The sequence below is a fragment of the Guyanagaster necrorhizus genome, assembly GCF_019112545.1.
Source record: "Guyanagaster necrorhizus MCA 3950 unplaced genomic scaffold BT62scaffold_9, whole genome shotgun sequence".
In the NCBI taxonomy this organism is placed as follows: Eukaryota; Fungi; Basidiomycota; class Agaricomycetes; order Agaricales; family Physalacriaceae; genus Guyanagaster; species Guyanagaster necrorhizus.
Window position 1 is genome coordinate 522,465 of NW_025064888.1, and position 18,884 is coordinate 541,348.

Sequence of the window (18,884 nt, forward strand, 5' to 3'; positions counted from 1 at the left end):
TTGGCGCTCGCGTACCCAACCGAAGTTGGCTTGCTCGGCCTGCCCTAAAGCTACGGGATCCGAGCCGACTCATCCGACCCCGTCCTCGTCGCAACTTAAACCCTTTACATAACCGCGCGACCCTCCGCAAAGGTAAGTTAATGCGTTTATCGCTGGTGGTGATACGAAATCCACCTCGTTACCCTTCCTCCCTAAACCAGCCGCTTCCTCTGTCCCAACACTCAAGTTCAGAACTCGAAAAAATCAGAAGTTTTCTGTCGGCTGTACCAAGCATATTTCACATCTGTCGTCTGCGATTCTGCGTTATCCACGGTTCTTATTGAATCAGGTGCGGTATGGTCTTAGAAAATGCGATATCTCTTGGCTGGCCTGGTCTTTGTTTGGTTGTGTCTCGCTACGCTAAATCTTCCCCGGGTCTATGGCTTTCGTACGATGCTGTGGTACTACCGACAATGACTCTTGGATCTAGCAGGCCATTGAGTCTGCGTTAAACTGATACCAACACTCCCCTATACCACAATCGGAATTCATCGGAATTTATCTGAAGGCTCTTCGACATTTCTCCGTTGTTTCAGAGCGTCATCATAAGGCCTTCTTTTCTGACACGAGTCCGCAGCGGAAGTACAGAGGATTGATGTAAGGTCATATAGGTGCCGAGACCTACTTAAGGTTAAGTAGAGGCCGGTATCCGTGTATCCGTTGTCTCAAGACTTTCTCCCCGTTTTCAACCACAATGGTGGACTGTATCGTATGCGGCCTCAGCTGCGAAGATGATCAAACGTTGGAGAGGCATTGGGACCGTTGCCATCCTAGTCTTGCGAACATCAATCGTAGTGTAAAGGGCATCCAAGTTACAGTGAGTCCTTTTCTTTTATTTTACTTTTCACGAGCTTACACGACACCTAATTCAGCCTCCAGCACCTATCTTTTACTGCGATGAGTGCTATATGAGTTTTCCAACTATGGCGGCGTGCTCAAAGGTTTGATATTTCCCCTGCGCCACAGTTGATATTGTCTGACACCTTCGTCGCAGCACGTTAACCGTGACGTGTGTCGAGGTTCAAGACCTTACGGAATGGCAAGAGACGATTCATGTCCGCTGTTAGCGAAATGCTCGACAGTCTCCTCGACTATCATCACATTTTTCGATCAGATCAAACCCAAGCGGGTCATGGCAAAAATGAAGAGACGCAGTCGATGGAACTGCCATCGGTATTCAGTTATCTGATTAACAGACGCGCTCCCTCTTATGTACATATCACAACCCTGTATATGCATTTGTATCACATTGTACAAACTCGTGTCCTTTATATGTAATACCATTGTCTATGCGAAGAGAAGACTAACTAGTACGTCGTGAATCCCCCTGGCTTTGATGATCCAATCATCTAGCTGTAATGCCGGAGATTATGCTTCTAAAAAAACCTAACGACGCTTTTCATAATCTCGCCACACAAATCAGACATTGTAGGGACGGATGTCGGACGTTCGGAGCTAACGGAATAAATAAATGTTCACCCTCCCATCTCAACAACCTCTGTAACTTCGAATTCAACTTCAAGTTATACTGTTGTCTTCTACTGGTTTAATCCCAAGTTCGGGTCATTCCTCGTATAGATGTACCTCGCTCATATCACCTATAACATTCAAGAGCAATATGAGGATTGCATATTCGATGATATCTATTCCACGCAAATCGACATTCGGCGTAAGCTGCAAGCTAGACCTAACTCGATACTAATATCCAATCTGCTGCTATCCCGCCGTAACATATACAAGAGTATTATCTCTGTGCCATTCAAAATGAAGATACGAATCCGGCCACTGAAAATCTACCACACGCAAAGCCGACGTGAAGCCGACTAAATGCGCATGCTAATATCGAACTTTTTGTCATCCTGCCAAGCCTTGAGCTGCCTGATTCAGCAGGGAGAATGTCAAATGGGGCGTCGAGGCGTAAATTTCAATGCACCATAGTGGGCTTTCACAATTCAAACGCACTTTTAGCATTCAGATAAAAGCGCTGTTGATAAACCCAACTTCCACGTCCTCTACTATATCTCAGTTGGGATCGAACATAGACACATTGAAGTCCTTCAATAGAGGAACGAGAACAAGTTTATGGGAATCAACGGCGGCCGTTTCGGTCATCCTCTCGATGATAGTCTGGAGAACAGGATCATTGGGATCAGACTCTGTCCATCGAGAGAAGCGCAATTCTAATTTGGCGAGTTGCGAACACAAAGAGAGGATGTGGAGAATATGCTCATCGAGCTGTGTATCTGTGATGGTTAAACTCGTGAGGATGCACCGCGAGCGTACTATGAGGTCATGAAACGCGGGAAGCACATCTGGACTAGTAGGGACCGCCTCCCAGGCTGAGGAACATGTTTGTATTGTAGCTGAAGTGAGATTAGGCAGATCAAGGCTGCGCAAGAATGCACCTTCGCAAACAGTCAAGTCGTGGAGGACTCGATGCACGATTGGGGGGAAAGCGACAGGCAGGGCGACGAAGGCGCCCTGATCCTGATGTCCAATGTTAAATTTCTCTAGTGAGCGAGCGTTGTAGATTATGTCCAGATACATACGATATAGGATACCTACATGATCCACAGACCTGTCGTCGCGGAATGTGACCAGGTGAGACGTCTCAAGGATAGGAATTAGGTCAGATTCCATCCCGTCAAAAAACAGACGTTTTAAACACGGCGCGATCGCCAGAGCATCAAATGTTCCAGTAATAGGATCATCAAGAGGTGGCAAGTTGACACGGATATGTAAGGCTACCAGTTCAGAGATTCTTCCATGAAGGGAAGAAAGAAACTGGAAGAGCCCTTGAGAAATGTAAAAAGTGGCCGAATTCCATTGTTGCGACTGTGATAACAAAATTTTGAAAAGGGACTCGCTAATTTCACGAGCCTCCGCATTCCAAGTCCGGGAAACATGGAACCGCTATCATGCACGGAAAGCGACAGTTGGTGGCCCCCACGATCCGAGAGCGCAGCTCGTGACAAGGAGATAGGATATTTTCTCCTTCGACCCAGATACCCCGAAACCCAAACTGACATAGTAGACCAAATCTCTGCGCAGAGAGTGTGCGATACTTGGCGCCAAGTTCGGCACACTCTAGAAAGAGCCCACGGACCCTTTTGTATGGCGAAAACATCATAATATGCATCCGTGTTGTATCCAGGCCTGCAGACCGCAGATAATATCTCCGCGAGAACCTCTAATGGCACACGACGGAGAGACGACAAAACCGCCTTGTATTCATCGTTGATCGCGCAGAGCCGTCTGCACTTATTCTTCAAGAATTTCAGAATTCTCGGGTCGCTTACGCGAGAAACTTCGGCCTGTACTTCGTCGATGGCAGCGGCTACGCGATATGCTGATGATTTTAAAGGCAGCAACGTTTCTTCCGTCGGCGGCTCATTTCCGCTAAAAAGGGGGGGAGGATCGTTGCGGATGAACACTACCGTAGTAATATGGTTCGTTGCACTCTGTATGTGTTGGGGGAGGTTCCATCTACAAAGTTTGCAATCAGAAACCGACTGCTCGAGATCAGAGAGGTATACCTTCATGGTTCCAGGAATTGTACGTGATGGACAGTGGACACTGCGCAGGCTCACAACTTTCGGTCACCTAGATGCGATGTCGATTTCTTGACGGTTAAATCGGCCTGATCAAAGGCGAGTTCAACATGGGAGAAGAATGAATAAACAGACTCAGGTAGATGTACGCACTTGGAGGTCTTTGTTTGACGATGGTGAAGAACTGAGATGAGTGCCGTGCGAGAAAGTAAACCGGGCCGCTTATTTAACGCAGTCAACTTGAGAAGCGGAGATTGAGCTGAAAGGTTAATCAGAGCATGTAGTTTACCAGACTCTGAGCGATAGTTTAAATGAATGTCCTGCTGCTGCCGGTGCAGATGCATGGAAAACCTCAGGCCCCTCACCTACTAAGCGCTCTTTAACTTGATTTCTACATGTTCGCAGTAAGCCCCGATTAAAAATTACAAGTTTTGTGGAATATAAACAGTCAAAAAACCACCTAGTCCTCCATATCCTGGATCTGTACTTTAATAGCACCTTGTGTGAGGTCAGCTGCCACATTGAAAGCATCCATGGCGTCCTCAAGGGCAAATCGATGAGTAACAAGGGGTTTCATATCAATTAGCCCTCCAGAAATGAGACGGATAGCCTTTGGATACTGATTTTCAAGTCAGTATAACGACAACGTCCGAGTAGAAACCCAAATATATGCTCACCTGATCGACGTAGCGGTTGATAAATTTGAGACTGATTTCATTCAAACTTAGCTGCATGAAAGGATACTGCAGAAAATGATCAGGAAGGACGGTGGTGATGTCCTCGTTGACGTACTGTTTGCGGACTCTTTCCTACCCCAATGACCATGAGCGTACCACCAAACTTGATAGTCTGTAGGATATAACTATCAGTAACACCGACAACCGAAGGATGTAGACATACATAAGCGGCAGTAGCAATGCTGGACTCTACACCAGTGCATTCCAAGCCTACTCTGAATGCCATACCAGCGGCAGCTTTGATCTTCGCTGCCTGGTCCTCTAAACTTAGGTCGCGTTCGATGAGAACGGTGCGAACAGTAGGGACCAATTTCTTCGCAAAGTCGAGACGGTTTTGGAAGAGGTCAGTAATGACAATAGGTTCGGCACCAGCAGCACGAGCGGAGAGAAGAGTGGCTAATCCGATGGGCCCGGCACCACTATTGACAATGAACATGAGCCAATTTGGTGTTTAGAACTGAACGATCAGAATACCAGATAAGCGTTGGATCTCCTAAGCGAAGACCTGAGCCCTCCACACCTGCTAGTGCGACAGTCAAGGGTTCACAGAGAGCGCCTTCTTCAAAGGACATGTTGTCGGGGATACGATGCAACCATGCAGCGGGATGTACGTGCCATTTTGTCAATGTGCCTATTTTCCGTTAGAATAAACGACGGGTCCAACAACACGATTACTCGCCGTGATATGGAGGAGCGGACAGAAAAACGACATTCGGACATCCGTTGTACTTGCCAGTTCGGCATGGCTCGCAGGAAGGTTGGAAGCAGGGAATTTCTGCCTCGATGGTCACTCGGTCACCTGAAATAATGTGCTTGAATAACGCAGCTTGAAAACATTAACTTCTGATATAGCTCACCGACTTTGAGCTCGGTAACGCCTTCTCCGAGTTCAATCACCTCCCCGGCAGATTCATGTCCGGATCCACACTGGATGACACAGACGGTATGATTTACAGACGATCATCGGTGAGATTTGAGCGAACCTCGTCATGAAGCACCATATTACCGATCCTTCCGTAGCGCCAATAATGAATATCGCTTCTGCCATCGGGACCGAGACATCAAAGACGGACAGGAGATACGAGAGAAAGGCTTACCCACAGATGCCAGACGCTCGAATATGTAAGAGAACCTGACCTGGACCAGGCTTGGGACGGGGTTTCTCTACCATATGCAACTCATGGTGGTGATTGTAGAATACGGCAATGTTAGCATCCTTGGCTGGCTTGTCGTTCGGTCCAAGGATCTTGAATTCTGGATGATCAAGAACTTGGCGGGGATCGTACAGTTTGGCGTTCGCAGTGGCCATGGTGGATGTAGGAAGAAAGGTGACTGAACGTTTTGAGATGTCTTAAGTAGTCGGCCATTTACCGGCCAACTCCTGTAACCGGGCCGTTGAGAGATGTATTCGTCTCCAGATGCAATCCCATTGGCGCGTGCTCATATAACACCGTAAATCAGATAAATAGCAATGAAGACAGTACAAAGTACATAACTACTTGCGTTACTGGAATCTTTTGTCATATTGTTACATAGCGAATGCTGCAACCGAAATTTTCATTCCAGCATGTTTGAAATACTGTACATAAGTCGAGACCTTTTACACTCTGGTCGATTTCACTCATTTAAAAGTGAGCGCTTTGGACCACCAGACCAGCGACGCCGGACATTGAGGAGTGCAAAACCAAATCATGCATTAAGGGAACGCCCACTGAACTTTCTCCAAGCTTCTTCAAGTCATATTACAACTTCCACCTCAGCAAATGGTGCTGATCCGGTTTTTCCGATGAATGGTGCAATGGTTTTGGGGTATAACATGTAACTAATAGTACTGATACTAAAGTTCATTATGTACATTGTAATAATATGCAACTTAGTGCACGGACATATGCATAAATGCTGGACAGGGCGCAAAAAGTCTTATGAATCTGCATGAACACCTATCGGAGTATGATCCCAGACCCCATTGATACTATCCTTCTTCTCTTCTATCCGTCGTCCGGTCCAGTCCTCCTCGCCCACTCTATCTGCCCAGTCATCCTCATCTCCCCATGAATCGGCCCACTCCTGTCCCGCTGGTTCCACAACAACCACAGGTCTAGATGGTTCCCTCTCCTGTGAAGGGCTTTTCGGTCTAGGAGAGGAAGTGTTTACAGCGCGCTGCCTTGTTGGGCGGATATGGAGAGGTGTAGGTGGCGACCGACGCTTCTTGTTGAGCTTTGTTGCCTCCCGGAGGCTTGATGCAGGTATTGATGCCATCGTGGAAGCCGACGCTACGCTACTCGACAAGCTTGGAGGGTACGCATGCACATTATATGTCTCGCCAGGGATAGTTTGGGGTGTGCTCGAGCCGGATAGCTTGGGCTCTGAGGCTAGTGGAGTCGTGCTGCCGCCTGATGATTTATCATTGGAATGGGACCGTTCATGTTGAAGGGTTGGGGACCGGGATCGCGGGTTTTCGATATCATGGTGCTGAGCACTCATGCCATCATCGTCCTCGTCGTCAGATGCAACTCCAAATAAAGGTTCGCGATCTGCATGGTCAAGCACATCGTGGACATCTGTGTCTAGGGATACGAATTGTTCGTTTGAGGCTTTGACGATGGAGTCGATGAGCCAAAACTGAAGGATGTTCATGATAATTGGGAAGAAACCCATTGTGCTGAACGCGCGAGGATATAAGGTGAAGGCAACATAACAGTAATGGAACGTACAAGATGACTTGCAAGGCGTCGCCATCTCCTGTCCAAGTCCAACTGAGTAACCATGCACCAATCACGAACAGGCTAGGGAAGAAGGCCAAAAGTGCGATAACCAAAAGCTTCATGGTTGTAAGAGCTACGACATATAATGCGGCCTGCTTCCCCCAGAATTTTATAGAGGGTGGACTGCCATATACACCAGATTCGAAGCCTTTCAAATGAAGATTCTCGACGAATATGTGGGTCAGAACGCGAAGAATGATGTAGAGTAGACCGACACCTATACCACAAGTGAGTGGGATATAAAAAGGCTGGAATTAGGAGATATACCAAGAGTCGTGTCGACTAAGATGTTGAAGAAATAGAAGACACAAGCGTTCCCATCCGAATTGTGAGAAACGATATCTGACACAAGGACATTTACTCCATGGACGAACATTTGGCCCACAACCTGCTTGGAAACATCGAATAACCTGTTCTCGGTTGGCATCAATTAAAAAGTTGATAGATTCAGTCAACCGCACGCACCAAATTCGCCAAGGACGCTTCGGTTTCTCTCTATGACGTTTGTATACCAGCGACAGAATCACCAGAACCCCCATCAAGCCTTGGACAATCTACGGACCACTGTAAGATAGAGCCGTTCTTTATGGATGAAGTCACCAACAAGCGCGGTCGGGCCCAGAAGCTGACAAGAGCGACCATCGACATCTGTGAGGTCATCAAGGATGCTTTTCGCTGCTTCGCCAGTCGAGATCAATTCTGTTTCGTTTGCAGACATTGAAAAGAACGTCAAGCCTGCTGGAGGCAGTAATATATTGCCCATCACGGCCGCCTTGATCGAGCTTATCTGAACAGCCGCTTGCCAAGCACAGACAAACTCCAGTCTCGATCAGAGTCTCCTCTCAGCCTGGCCAGTTACACGTAATCCACCACGCTCCTGATCTCTCACTGCCACGATATCTTGACGACCGGACGCTTACCGACGCGCGAATAGATATATACGACCCCAATTGTAATACCCATAATGAGCTTCTTTGGCCGGTCTTCGAGTAATACGCCTCCCCCGCCTCCCGGTGGTTATAATCGTGTACCGGATTACCACTCGTCACCTTCAAGGGGTGCAACGAGGCAGCCTCCTCCTCAGTCCATGCAGAATAATATGCCGCCGTACGGTTACAACGATCCTTCGAGCGCTTTATTCGAGAAACGTGGCGCCTTCGACAGGAAACCTCCTCCACCGCGTTCAAGCGGAAGGTGCGCAACGATTGAACAGCATGTCTTACGCCTCATAATTCTTGCAGCTATTCAGTCGTTTCGTCTCCAAGTGATGCCTTTGCTTTGTCCAACTGTCTTGCCGTCCATCCATCCGACTTCACCAACGGTCAACACGTTCTCGTGAAAGGCGGGTTTGCATTGACTGTAAAGTGAGTAGCACCTGCTCGATTCATAGAATTTTATTATATGTATGATGCCAGACATGATAATACTGGAAAGATTCAACCAGGATGTATCGGTGCATCTCAAGTCCAACGGCAATGGATAGGTCTTTCCGTTCAAGGCGATCATGTTAGCATCGAGCCCTTACCGTCTCCTCCCCACCCATTGGCACCTTCCTTTCTCCAGTCGATTGACATCGAAGTTGGATTTCTTAAACCTCGACATGAAATTGCAGAGCAGTTTTCTGCTGATGAGATGGCTCATCATGTCGTCAAAGCGTTCAATGGCATTGTCATGTCCACGGACGAGATAATAGTGTTCGAGTACCACGGCCAGAACATCAAAGGGGCAATCAAAGGCGTATCTGTTCTAGATATCGCCGATGAGCAGAGACGTGGTGGGGCTACTGGTCAACGACCAGTGAACCATCAATTTATGGGAATAATCATGAACAAGACGGACGTGACTATCATGAAGGCGGCTGATAGCTCTATTAAAATCAAATCTAGTGCAAAGAAGTGAGCATTGTTTTGATGAACTAACACATATTCTTTACTGACAACTGTAGGGCGCGGCCTAACGCAATTCTTGCTCCCAACTTCAAGTTCGAAGATATGGGGATTGGAGGCTTGGATACAGAATTCAGTGAAATTTTCCGCCGGGCGTTCGCATCTCGAGTTTTCCCTCTTGCACTTGTTGAGAAATTAGGTATCGAGCACGTCAAAGGTATCCTGCTTCACGGTCCACCAGGAACGGGCAAGACCCTCATCGCTCGCCAAATCGGTAAAATGCTGAATGCGCGCGAACCAAAGATCGTCAATGGACCAGAGATTTTGAACAAGTACGTCGGTGCCTCGGAAGAGAACATACGTAAACTCTTTGCTGATGCCGAAAAAGAGGTAGTCTTTGATCTTTATTTGTTTATCTGAAAGCTAAGTTAGTTGTGTAGTATAAAGAAAAAGGCGACGAGAGTGGCTTACACATTATCATCTTCGACGAGTTGGATGCCATCTTCAAGCAGCGTGGGTCAACAAATAGCGGTACAGGTGTTGGAGACAGCGTCGTGAACCAGCTTCTTTCGAAGGTCCGTCCGCCGTTTTTGCCTACAATACCGGTATTCACATTGTCGTAGATGGATGGTGTCGACAAGCTGAACAACATTCTTATCATTGGTATGACCAACCGTCTCGACATGATCGATGAAGCTCTTCTCCGTCCGGGTCGTCTCGAAGTCCATATGGAGATTTCTTTACCTGATGAACATGGACGGCTCCAGATCCTCTCCATCCATACGAACAAGATGCGCACAAATGGTGTTATGGACCGTGACGTTGACCTTGTGGAACTCGCGTCCATGACGAAGAACTTTTCTGGTGCCGAAATTGGTGGTCTTATCAAGAGTGCAACCAGTTTCGCGTTCAATAGACATGTCAAGGTATGTCTGATTGATAGGAATTTTTTTGATATTCGCTAATGGTATTCTAGGTCGGCACTATGGCAGGTATATCCGACGATGTAGAGAATCTTCGCGTGAACAGAAGCGATTTTTTAAACGCCCTAGAAGAAGTGCATCCCGCGTTTGGTGTGTCCGAAGAAGAGTTACAGCAAGTTATCCAGAACGGTATCATCCACTTTGACTCCATCATCAATGTATGCACTTTTTTGGAACGTCGTGTTTCCTAATCATTGAGACTCTCGCAGGAAATACTCAGCACGGGACAACTATTTGTGAACCAAGTACAAACATCCACAAGAACGCCCCTGGTTAGTGTTTTACTGCACGGCCCTCCGGGCTCCGGGAAAACGGCCTTGGGCGCGTCGATTGCGCAAGCCTCTCAATTTCCTTTCATCAAACTGGTGTCGCCAGACAACATGGTAGGGTTCGGTGAGAACCAGAAGGTGACAGCGATACAGAAGGTCTTCGCAGACAGTTACAAAAGCCCATTGAGCGTCATTGTTGTTGACAATCTCGAACGTCTACTCGGTGCGTTTATGTTCCGTTTTGGTTGCCGTAACTCATACCTGACGACCTGGATCAGACTGGACACCGATAGGCCCTCGATTCTCCAACACGGTTTTACAAGCGTTACTTGTTCTTTTGGCTCGGAGGCCTCCCAAGGTACGGTTCATCGATAATGAAAGTTATCGAGCGAAATCTTATGCCATTCCAACCCCTTAGGGTCGTCGCCTCCTTGTGATTGCAACGACATCATTACGACCGATCCTAACAGAGCTCGGCCTTTCAGATACGTTTGATTCTGAGCTGCGAGTGCCACCAATATCGAACCTCGAGTCGTTGGAACGTGTGTTGCGTGAAGTAGAGCTGTTTAACTCGGAAGAGGAGTTGAGGGAAGCCGTCCACATGCTCGAGGACTCTGGATTCGCCCTGACGCCTCAGGACGAGGCATCGTCTCGGCACCACATCGGGATTAAGAAGCTGCTGAGTGTGATAGAGATGGCAAGGCAGGAGCCTGATAATGTAGTGTCACGTTTAACTGGGGGTCTCATGGGGTTGGGAATGTAGGAGAATATAGGGTAGTCAGTAGAAGTAAGTAATCGTGGGAGTGTAATTTTAGACTACGGAAATTTCCTATTTGGGAAAGTTGTGCGCTAAAGTTGTCGAAGGCGCCTCTTGTTGAACTGCACCACCATCATCGTACTTTCGTCGTTGTCGCAATGTCCGCTGAGATCATTGAAGACCCTCCTCACCTTGCACCGCTGCCGCGATCTGCATCGAACCCCAAGCCCAAAGGTATTCTGAAGAATGCACAGCCGCTTCCGGGAGCGAAGGAACAGTGAGTGTACACAATTGGGAGATGCCGGGTCGATGTATAACGTGGCCCCTCTTTCTCTAGCAACCTACAGTGGGATGAAGCCAACATTGCTCTGACAGAGATACAGAAAGACAGTCTCATGAAGATAACGGAACCAAAGACTCCATATGTTCGTTACAATGCAGAGACTGACGAGATTGAAGGAGGTGTGTGTTACAGTACCCACTTCTCGTCAATTCTAATCCTGTATAAAGACATCCCTGATCTTGACCTGAATGGTCAATACATTTCAGGATCGCCCGCCCGTTCGGTGTCACCTACTGGTGCGGACGTCTCTGGGTCCTCTTCGCGTCGAACGTCGTTCTCGAGCACTGGAAGACCTTCATCTGGACGATCAGCGAGTACAGCTTCGAGCCGTAGCACGAGCTTCAACCTGTCTGATGAAGCGCGGTCGGGAATTCGTGAAGATGGTTGCGGAAAAGATCCGGGAAGCGAGGTTGAGCTCGACGAAGAGATGGACGAAGAGAGTGAGTTGGTTACCCTGTGGTGATCCAAGTCCTTTAGCTGAGGATTACTTGCTAGCTGCTGCGAAGCATGCAGCGTTTGTGCGTGCCCGAGGACGACACTACTCGAATGAAGCTGAAGCCATGAAGGTAAGGTTTCACCTTGATCACCGAGGTTCTAAGTTTATTTTACGTCTCCTACAGCGCGCTGCAAAGCTCATGGCCGAGGAGGACGATGACAATGCTGAAGGCGACGACGACGCGTCTGACCACTCAGTTCCTCCTGTCCCCCCACTGTCATCCAAGCTCAACGGAATAGACCACTGATCAGTTAGCATTGGACTATTTAATTTGAGTTTCCAGACATCTAATTTGTAAACATAGCTCGTAGCTTTTCCGTATCCAAATTCGTTCAATCGGGATACGTATATGTTCTTTAACTTTACCTAGATACAGTACCGATTTCGTCGCGACCGTTCTAAAAACTAAACGATCTTGTTTTTTTTTGAATTCGCTAGACCTGTAAAACATGCCTTTCTGACTTTTGAGGTTGTAAAGTGCGCAATGGTACAGATGTTCGTTCAGAGAAAACGTAACTGACAAAACGGACTGATCACTCGACGAATAAGAGTGACTCAGGCAGCTGAAAGACAGCCCCTAACACGAATAGCTAATTCGGTTCCACGACCACCGTGTCTGCCGTAACCTCAATAAACTCTGTTCTGGGTTTACTATCGAACGCGCTCAAAGATGACCCTACGGCAGACCTTGAGAATGTGCTGCAAAACATACACTACAAGCTATCCATCTATGTGGAGGAACGTCTCAAGAAATGTCTGAAAGGTACGTCTCCAGCAGTATTCTTCGCTATCACTGGAATTAGATAAGCCTGCCCTCTCTAGATGTTGCCAAGGAGGAACAGCAGTGAGACCCCATAACGAGGCAATGTAAGATTTATACATCACTTCCTACACTGCCGTCGACTCTACTTCCACCATGTATTGTTTTCGCGTAATCTCTTGGAATTTGCGATATACTTGATGTACCATTAGACAAACATTCGGCTTCTCGTCTCTCCGAAGACATAATACGCTGCATCTCCGCCGGGACACCCATCTGGGAAGGTAACGGACACTCTGTCGTCCAGATCAGCGACAACTTGGTCAGTGTAAAGGTCGGCAAAGATCTTGGTTTTCTGAAGCCCCTAGCTGAACAAGTTCCTGGTGTTCCAGCCCCTCGAGCTCTGGGACTAGTCATTGTTGGGCTGACTTCATATATGTTTATGGTATCATCCTGGAGCAACGCTGGCCGACACTCTCTGCAGAAGTGAAGCAGAGCATACGGACGACTTTGGACCACATTCTGCAAGTTTTACGAAGCGTTGCGGTACCACACGGAGCTCCCCTTAGCTCACCTTGTGGACAGCGTTTATGTATGGACGTTCGAATGAGCACTCGGACTAGTTCGAGCTCCATATGCAGCGAAGCTGATTTCAACGACTTCCTCCTTCCATTACCATCCTCTCGCGCGTGAATACACGAGCCATCACCGACCCAAGTGATTGGTGGGATTATCTGCCTGAGATTATCCTTGGTTACGAACGCGACGTGGCAGTGGATCGACTCCTCGAGCCGGCATCTAATAAGTATTTCCTTACTTTTTGCTTACTCTCACTGTCTCCAAATGAATCTACCGTCCTGTAGACAGACTGTAATTGAAACTGTCATTAGTGCGAACCTTCCCTCGTACTAGTTGAGTAATGGTATTTCAGTGCTTTTCGCTGGCAGTACGCTTGGTACCCCAAACGTATTTGTAATCTTTTTCAATGAACTCTTTGATGTCGTTATTCTCATTCATCCATTGTATGCTAGGCATCAACAGCCGAACTGTTAGGATCGAGCGATGAATCGAGGAAGGCACTCGTCTTCCTGAAGAAGAGTTGCTAGACGAGGATTGCAAGGAGGCGAAACAGACTTGGAGGAATAATATTATTTATAGCATCGACGTTGAGGTACGTTGGTTTTCTTGCTTCGCACTCAGTCTGTCAATTGCTGTATGTGTAGAAAATATACAGCGCGCATTGCCATTTGACGATTGTCACTGTGATTGAGAGGGACAGGGCGGACGAGACCGTGTCACTTTTCCGGCTGACTTTTCCTGACAGTCGCGAACCTAGCAGCACTTCAATTCTTCGTGGTTTTGAGTAGGAGATCGCTCGAGTCCTGCCATTACTGTACACAACTTGGCTTTTCCCTCAGCGACCGTGGAAGTCGACCTCTCTCGCCTATTATTGCGCTTTTTCACGCGTTTCCCCAGGAAATCGCAGTCCAACTCGGTTCTCATTCTCGACCCGACCAAAATTATATACGGTTCTGCAGCTCCGAACTACTCAAATATCCTCAAGCTGACAGATCAGTGGTCTACTGTTGTATCTTGGCATCAACGACTGCAGCAGGACACCATCCGATAAGCTCGAACCCATAGTTGAGGCGCTGTCGGTTGCTGTTCATGATCTGTGGGTAAAGGCGGGTACTCGGAACTTTGTGCTTGTGGACGTCCCTCTGGTTGACCGTTCGCCCAGCGGTACAAACGCAATCCTCAGAGTCCTCCTGGGTCACTGATCCTTTATATAGCCCTTGACTCGTCAGATGAGGTGCAAGGCGCGTCGGGACACGGAGCGACCTTCTCCGTGCGCGTGCATCCGAGTTCGCAATGAATAGCCCGCAGGCGACGGTTCTTGTCTTCTCATATAAAGTGCTCACCGATGTGCTCGGCGATCAGCTCGAGTACGACTTTGCTGAAGACGACCCAACTGACGAAGGAGGCTCCATCTGGGAGGACGATCTGCACTGACACCAGCTGTCCATGCGATCCTGGCGGATCGTTTGCCCGTCTCGCTCAAGGCAGAGGACCCATAATGGTGTTATACTGTTACTATGCTTCTTGTTTTGGGGCCTATCGATCGCATAGAAAACTGGTATTCAATAACAACTTCATCCGACGACTCTTCAGGAGTGCGCCTCATCAAACAGCACTACCTTTCGATACCTCTAGCAAGGAGCTTGGCAGTGCTTTCCGCTGTACCGTCGGGTGCGATGTACAGTACACATGGGAAATCCTAGGTTGAAGTGAGAAGGTTATCTGAGCAGAGAAGGTTCTACAGAAGTGGATACACGAGAGAGACCTACCGCTAGGAGCCCGGCTCAGAATACAGAAATTGTAGTATTACTTTTACTTGCTTCATCCCTTCCGTAAGTATCCAAGACACCGTAGGCAAACAGCAAGACAACATAACGATGATGGAATCACATACAAAGGCTTGACAGCCAGGAGGTACATGGGTGTGTATTTCAGTATGTGGTAGATACGCCTTGTAGGGTTGCGAGCATGCAACAAAATCTAATATTAGGACCTCGGCCATGAATGATGATATTTTCGGGTCCCCATCTACCGGCTGTATAGGTCCCGGACTGCTTGTATTGTTATGTCGGCGGTATTGTTGAGACTTGGTCGCCTGAATTCCATGTGTATGTATAGTAGTTCCCCCTTATATCTGCATGAAGATTAAGCCGGGGTAAACACGTAGTTGGGCGGCAGGTACCTTTCTAGATCACTGTCTTCTGCGCCTCCCTGCGCCCAGTATTAAGCAAGACTATTGGTAATGAGCGGACTTGAATCGTCTATGGTGGTGTTAAGGACAAACATCCCACCCACGAGGAGAAAAGAAGGCAATGTCAAAAAGAATTCAAAGGGAGTGAGTCTCCCGGATGGATAAAGGACATTGGAGAGACGATGTCAGTAGCCACATACTTATAATATAGATATTCCATATAACGCTTCAACTGAGATGATCAACTGATCTGTGAAAATATTTGTCGAATGTAGGACATACCCAACCCTCCGCTCTAACTACGCTGCCTAGACATCCCGTTTATTATCGAAGCATGGCCGTCGATCTCTAGTGGAGCAGCTGATGCAAAAACCCATACCACTACACCATGAAATTTTGGTGCCACAACCTGGCTGCATGGAATCAGGGTTTTCTCTGGTGAAGGTCTCGCGGCGTGATAGAATTGTCGTTATCCTGATCAGAAAGATATTGGATGGATATACGAAGCGGACCCTACCCAAAGGCGACGTTCCGCCAGCGGTAATTGTGTGCACCTACTCCAAACTTTAGTAACCGCGTATCCAGTAAACTGAAAATCTGTTTGACCTAGGCTCCGTCTGTCATGACCATCAAGATAACTGGCGGTCATGTTACGACCAGTGGTGGCATGCTCTGCTCCCGTTATCTCGATTTTCGTAAGCGTAACAATCGTGGTAGCAATCCTTTTTCGATTCTTCCATAATTGCCTCGTAATACCCATAGGTTGGCCACAGGTCCCATGAGGTTCTTCACTCAGATTCAACGGGAGCTCGTACGGCCTTGACGTTCCTGGCATTCGTCTGTGCCATAATCCACAAGGGTTTCTGAGGTCCGACGCAAGTCTGAGGGACTATTTTCAAGTTTCGCTACGTGCGATGACAGGCTCCTGAAGATCCCACCGCTCAATTACGCGGAGTGCCTGAGGGAATGAAAGCGGCGGGATTTCGAGAGTATGTAGAGCGGTAGTAGGGACTCAGGAGGCTTGATAACAATGACGACTGGGACTGCTAAGCAAGATGGGAATCAATTAGGAAGTTTGGAATGAGAACTGAACGTTTGAACACACATGTGTAGGTAAAGACAGAGGCTTTGGGCGACCCTAGACTTGCGGTATTATCGCTATGATGCGTCGTAATTTGCTTTCAAGGGTCTGCCTACATGGACGCCCCTCCATGCTTTGGCGGCGCCCTATTAGCCCTAGTACCTGAGCCATGCGCTGTTTTGACTATAGCATGGGGCAGTGGGCTTCATCTCCGTGACTGCAAACGAAGATAGAATGGGCGTCCATTCTACAAGCTCTGATATGAATCGATTCGCGGAAAAGCCTTCATTCTGCTTAGATGCCAAGTCAGGGTGCGGAAGCGGGTTTCTTGGTCGTAGGGAAACACAACCCTGCTCCTAAGGACATCGCGCTATAGGTAGCTGAGCAATCTAGGCATTGTCTCCCGTCTATGCTGTAATAGCGAGTGATGCGTCAGGCCGACTCTGAAATTTTATCACGCGGACTAGTCATGATGGATGTCAGGAGATCCGGGAACGATCAGCAGAGACAACTTACGATTCTCGAAAGCCTGGACAGAGCCAGAACGTTTCGCTAAAGGTTGGTGAACTTCCCGTCCGAGCTGTTCATGCCGCCGGATCGTTAGATTTCCCTTTTCCCTGCGTTCTGGACAGCTCTGTGATTCTAGACAAAAAATGTAACGCGTATACTTAAAGATAGTGGCAAAGGTGCGTGTGCTGTCTATGTCCAAATTGGTCAAAGAAAAGCATCGCGGCTTCGGATGGGATGTCGGGAATACATTTGCTGAAAAAGCATAGGCCTCCACTGCGTCCGAAAGATCTGATCGTTGAACCGGTCCACTGACTGAGCCAGATAAACGGGGAACCTTTCTGAAGGGTAGACTTACGGAATGAATTGGATCGCGGTTAGATACGGCAATGGCTCATGTAGAGGTTTCCTGGGGCGCGTCTATCCAAAACAGGCATATGATGCTGCTCCACAACTCTGTTTCTGACATGAACTAGCCGATTCATTTGTATAGTGTCCGAATCCGAATGCGCTGAGAGTACTTTAGTCGGCCATCAGTTCAGGCGGCCACAAGTAATTTGCATTGGGCGAATGAGATATGTTCAAATCGCAGCGAAGTTTAGGCGCTATTTAGTTGTTCAGAAGTACGTACTCCCGCAAAAACATCCTGAAAGAGAAATAAAAGCACACAGTTCAGGCCAGTGTGGGGATTCTGTGACCACGACGGCGGGCCGGTAACATCCATCTGGTACACGATGCAAGAGAAACGAGATGACGACCGGCGTCCCCAGGAAAAAATCGACGAGATATTCTAGCGAGAAGACAGGTGTTACAACGATACCGTCATCCAGACCGTGTCTCTAAGATTGCTTGTAATGTCAAAGACGAACCAAATGTATCGGAGTTAATGTTGAACTTTGATGGCTCTGAAACTGTACCGCCAGTTCATGGAAAAACATCACGGCGAACACACGAAGTACGCTAAGAGAGCCTAGAATAGCAATGGTTAGACGATGGGCACAGGGAAATCAAAAGAAGGCCAAAGTCAACACCACAAAAACATGTTTCAATGCGGGAAATATTGCGGAATAATATCGATGTATTGGGTTTTCGTCGTGAGTAAAATGTCTTTTCCTCGTAGAGGAAAAGGGATCCAGATCGACATGAAGAAAGAGGATGAGCTTCTTGTTTGAAACTCCGACTGAGAACGCTGAGTGTGCCTGACGCACCAATCTTATTCAACTTGGTGAAACAACCGGGATTGCAGTAAACGAACCAAGTCCGTTTTATGTCTTGATGTGACACCGTATGCAGGATGAATGTGATGAATGACTTTATGATGCGTGAGCTGCCAATAATCGATTCTTGAAGTGTTCTTGGATCGGGTAGACTTCGGATGACTCACAAGTTCCCAGCTGGCCCAAAAAAGAGCGGAAGGTGTCGCTTCTACTTGAGCAATACAGTCCGATCGTATCATCAACCTCAAATCCCGAATTCTCGAACACTACGCCACCAAATGGAAGGAGAACGTGGGTTGTTTCCTCGAAGGCTCGGGCTAGACTCAAAACTACAGAGGTAGCGAATCGGAATGCATCGCACGAATGGCGCAACTGCCCTTTCCTCCGATGTATTGATGCTTTGTGCGTGCCCAATGTCCATTTCTGTTGCACCGCGGAATTGATGAGATGGTTCGCCCCCAGCCGACTATCTGCCGTCGGCCACCTGCCCTTCTTTCCAAGTACTAGGTGCTTTCGACAACGGCATAGACTGCGACGTCTTCAACGCCCCAAGGAGGGTAAACTTTCGTCACGGATGGACCGGTTTCCAGAACGATGTCAGCTGGACAGGTAGCCTCGAAGACGATTGGTCGATACGACTTTGGTAATCATCGTCGACGGTCGAGAGCATTGGCTAGGCTCTTCTCCAATAAGATGAGCAAAAAATTATTGTTCGAGGCCTAC

The 18,884-nt window shown here is 47.9% G+C and overlaps 8 protein-coding genes across 8 annotated transcripts; 4 read left to right on the top strand and 4 right to left on the bottom strand.

The window, feature by feature from the left end:
- Positions 1 to 733: 733 nt before the first annotated feature.
- BT62DRAFT_1004348 (uncharacterized protein) lies at positions 734 to 1,228 on the top strand (the record flags this gene model as incomplete). The annotated part of the gene is made up of 3 exons (XM_043177023.1): positions 734 to 856; positions 912 to 980; positions 1,034 to 1,228. The coding sequence occupies 3 exons, from the start codon at positions 734 to 736 to the stop codon at positions 1,226 to 1,228; spliced, it is 387 nt and encodes a 128-aa protein (XP_043041092.1).
- Positions 1,229 to 2,061: 833 nt separating this feature from the next.
- Positions 2,062 to 3,934, bottom strand: BT62DRAFT_1004349 (uncharacterized protein; the record flags this gene model as incomplete). Its single annotated transcript, XM_043177024.1, has 3 exons — positions 2,062 to 2,874; positions 2,916 to 3,525; positions 3,630 to 3,934. The coding sequence occupies 3 exons, from the start codon at positions 3,932 to 3,934 to the stop codon at positions 2,062 to 2,064; spliced, it is 1,728 nt and encodes a 575-aa protein (XP_043041093.1).
- A 116-nt stretch (positions 3,935 to 4,050) lies between these two features.
- Positions 4,051 to 5,636, bottom strand: BT62DRAFT_980115 (GroES-like protein; the record flags this gene model as incomplete). Its single annotated transcript, XM_043189486.1, has 9 exons — positions 4,051 to 4,209; positions 4,268 to 4,333; positions 4,383 to 4,439; positions 4,491 to 4,746; positions 4,802 to 4,958; positions 5,007 to 5,126; positions 5,185 to 5,254; positions 5,311 to 5,368; positions 5,425 to 5,636. The coding sequence occupies 9 exons, from the start codon at positions 5,634 to 5,636 to the stop codon at positions 4,051 to 4,053; spliced, it is 1,155 nt and encodes a 384-aa protein (XP_043041094.1).
- A 475-nt stretch (positions 5,637 to 6,111) lies between these two features.
- Positions 6,112 to 7,852, bottom strand: BT62DRAFT_930610 (uncharacterized protein). Its single transcript, XM_043185963.1, has 5 exons — positions 7,697 to 7,852; positions 7,558 to 7,646; positions 7,360 to 7,502; positions 7,042 to 7,309; positions 6,112 to 6,989 (listed from the first exon to the last, which is right to left on the bottom strand). Exons 1-5 carry the CDS (start codon positions 7,808 to 7,810, stop codon positions 6,248 to 6,250), a joined length of 1,356 nt encoding a protein of 451 aa, XP_043041095.1. The 5' UTR covers positions 7,811 to 7,852; the 3' UTR covers positions 6,112 to 6,247.
- A 66-nt stretch (positions 7,853 to 7,918) lies between these two features.
- BT62DRAFT_966598 (vesicular-fusion protein SEC18) lies at positions 7,919 to 11,080 on the top strand. The gene is made up of 10 exons (XM_043188828.1): positions 7,919 to 8,286; positions 8,334 to 8,456; positions 8,508 to 8,987; positions 9,038 to 9,368; positions 9,419 to 9,553; positions 9,602 to 9,904; positions 9,955 to 10,119; positions 10,171 to 10,453; positions 10,509 to 10,588; positions 10,649 to 11,080. The coding sequence occupies exons 1-10, from the start codon at positions 8,057 to 8,059 to the stop codon at positions 10,991 to 10,993; spliced, it is 2,475 nt and encodes an 824-aa protein (XP_043041096.1). The 5' UTR covers positions 7,919 to 8,056; the 3' UTR covers positions 10,994 to 11,080.
- Positions 11,081 to 11,098: 18 nt separating this feature from the next.
- On the top strand, positions 11,099 to 12,270 carry BT62DRAFT_930612 (uncharacterized protein). The gene is made up of 5 exons (XM_043185964.1): positions 11,099 to 11,264; positions 11,325 to 11,449; positions 11,498 to 11,770; positions 11,826 to 11,896; positions 11,951 to 12,270. The coding sequence occupies exons 1-5, from the start codon at positions 11,146 to 11,148 to the stop codon at positions 12,071 to 12,073; spliced, it is 711 nt and encodes a 236-aa protein (XP_043041097.1). The 5' UTR covers positions 11,099 to 11,145; the 3' UTR covers positions 12,074 to 12,270.
- A 1,313-nt stretch (positions 12,271 to 13,583) lies between these two features.
- On the top strand, positions 13,584 to 14,599 carry BT62DRAFT_1004354 (uncharacterized protein; the record flags this gene model as incomplete). Its single annotated transcript, XM_043177025.1, has 7 exons — positions 13,584 to 13,608; positions 13,663 to 13,757; positions 13,810 to 13,949; positions 14,005 to 14,115; positions 14,163 to 14,329; positions 14,380 to 14,451; positions 14,502 to 14,599. The coding sequence occupies 7 exons, from the start codon at positions 13,584 to 13,586 to the stop codon at positions 14,597 to 14,599; spliced, it is 708 nt and encodes a 235-aa protein (XP_043041098.1).
- Positions 14,600 to 16,844: 2,245 nt separating this feature from the next.
- Positions 16,845 to 18,831, bottom strand: BT62DRAFT_1004356 (uncharacterized protein; the record flags this gene model as incomplete). The annotated part of the gene is made up of 9 exons (XM_043177026.1): positions 16,845 to 16,900; positions 16,954 to 17,071; positions 17,576 to 17,590; positions 17,643 to 17,783; positions 17,897 to 17,914; positions 17,976 to 18,143; positions 18,200 to 18,369; positions 18,437 to 18,690; positions 18,734 to 18,831. The coding sequence occupies 9 exons, from the start codon at positions 18,829 to 18,831 to the stop codon at positions 16,845 to 16,847; spliced, it is 1,038 nt and encodes a 345-aa protein (XP_043041099.1).
- Between the last annotated feature and the right edge of the window lie 53 nt (positions 18,832 to 18,884).

Bases quoted from the DNA above. Each gene is read 5' to 3' on its own strand.
- BT62DRAFT_930612 (XM_043185964.1), top strand. From the start codon at position 11,146: ATGTCCGCTGAGATCATTGAAGACCCTCCTCACCTTGCACCGCTGCCG. The intron at 11,265-11,324 runs GTGAGTGTACAC...CTCTTTCTCTAG, and splicing joins CTTCCGGGAGCGAAGGAACA to CAACCTACAGTGGGATGAAG. The intron at 11,450-11,497 runs GTGTGTGTTACA...TCCTGTATAAAG, and splicing joins GACTGACGAGATTGAAGGAG to ACATCCCTGATCTTGACCTG.
- BT62DRAFT_930610 (XM_043185963.1), bottom strand. From the start codon at position 7,810: ATGTCTGCAAACGAAACAGAATTGATCTCGACTGGCGAAGCAGCGAAA. The intron at 7,647-7,696 runs GTTGGTGACTTC...AGTGGTCCGTAG, and splicing joins TTCTGGGCCCGACCGCGCTT to ATTGTCCAAGGCTTGATGGG. The intron at 7,310-7,359 runs GTATATCTCCTA...CTTGTGGTATAG, and splicing joins CTTAGTCGACACGACTCTTG to GTGTCGGTCTACTCTACATC.
- BT62DRAFT_966598 (XM_043188828.1), top strand. From the start codon at position 8,057: ATGAGCTTCTTTGGCCGGTCTTCGAGTAATACGCCTCCCCCGCCTCCC. The intron at 8,287-8,333 runs GTGCGCAACGAT...TAATTCTTGCAG, and splicing joins CCACCGCGTTCAAGCGGAAG to CTATTCAGTCGTTTCGTCTC. The intron at 8,988-9,037 runs GTGAGCATTGTT...TGACAACTGTAG, and splicing joins ATCAAATCTAGTGCAAAGAA to GGCGCGGCCTAACGCAATTC.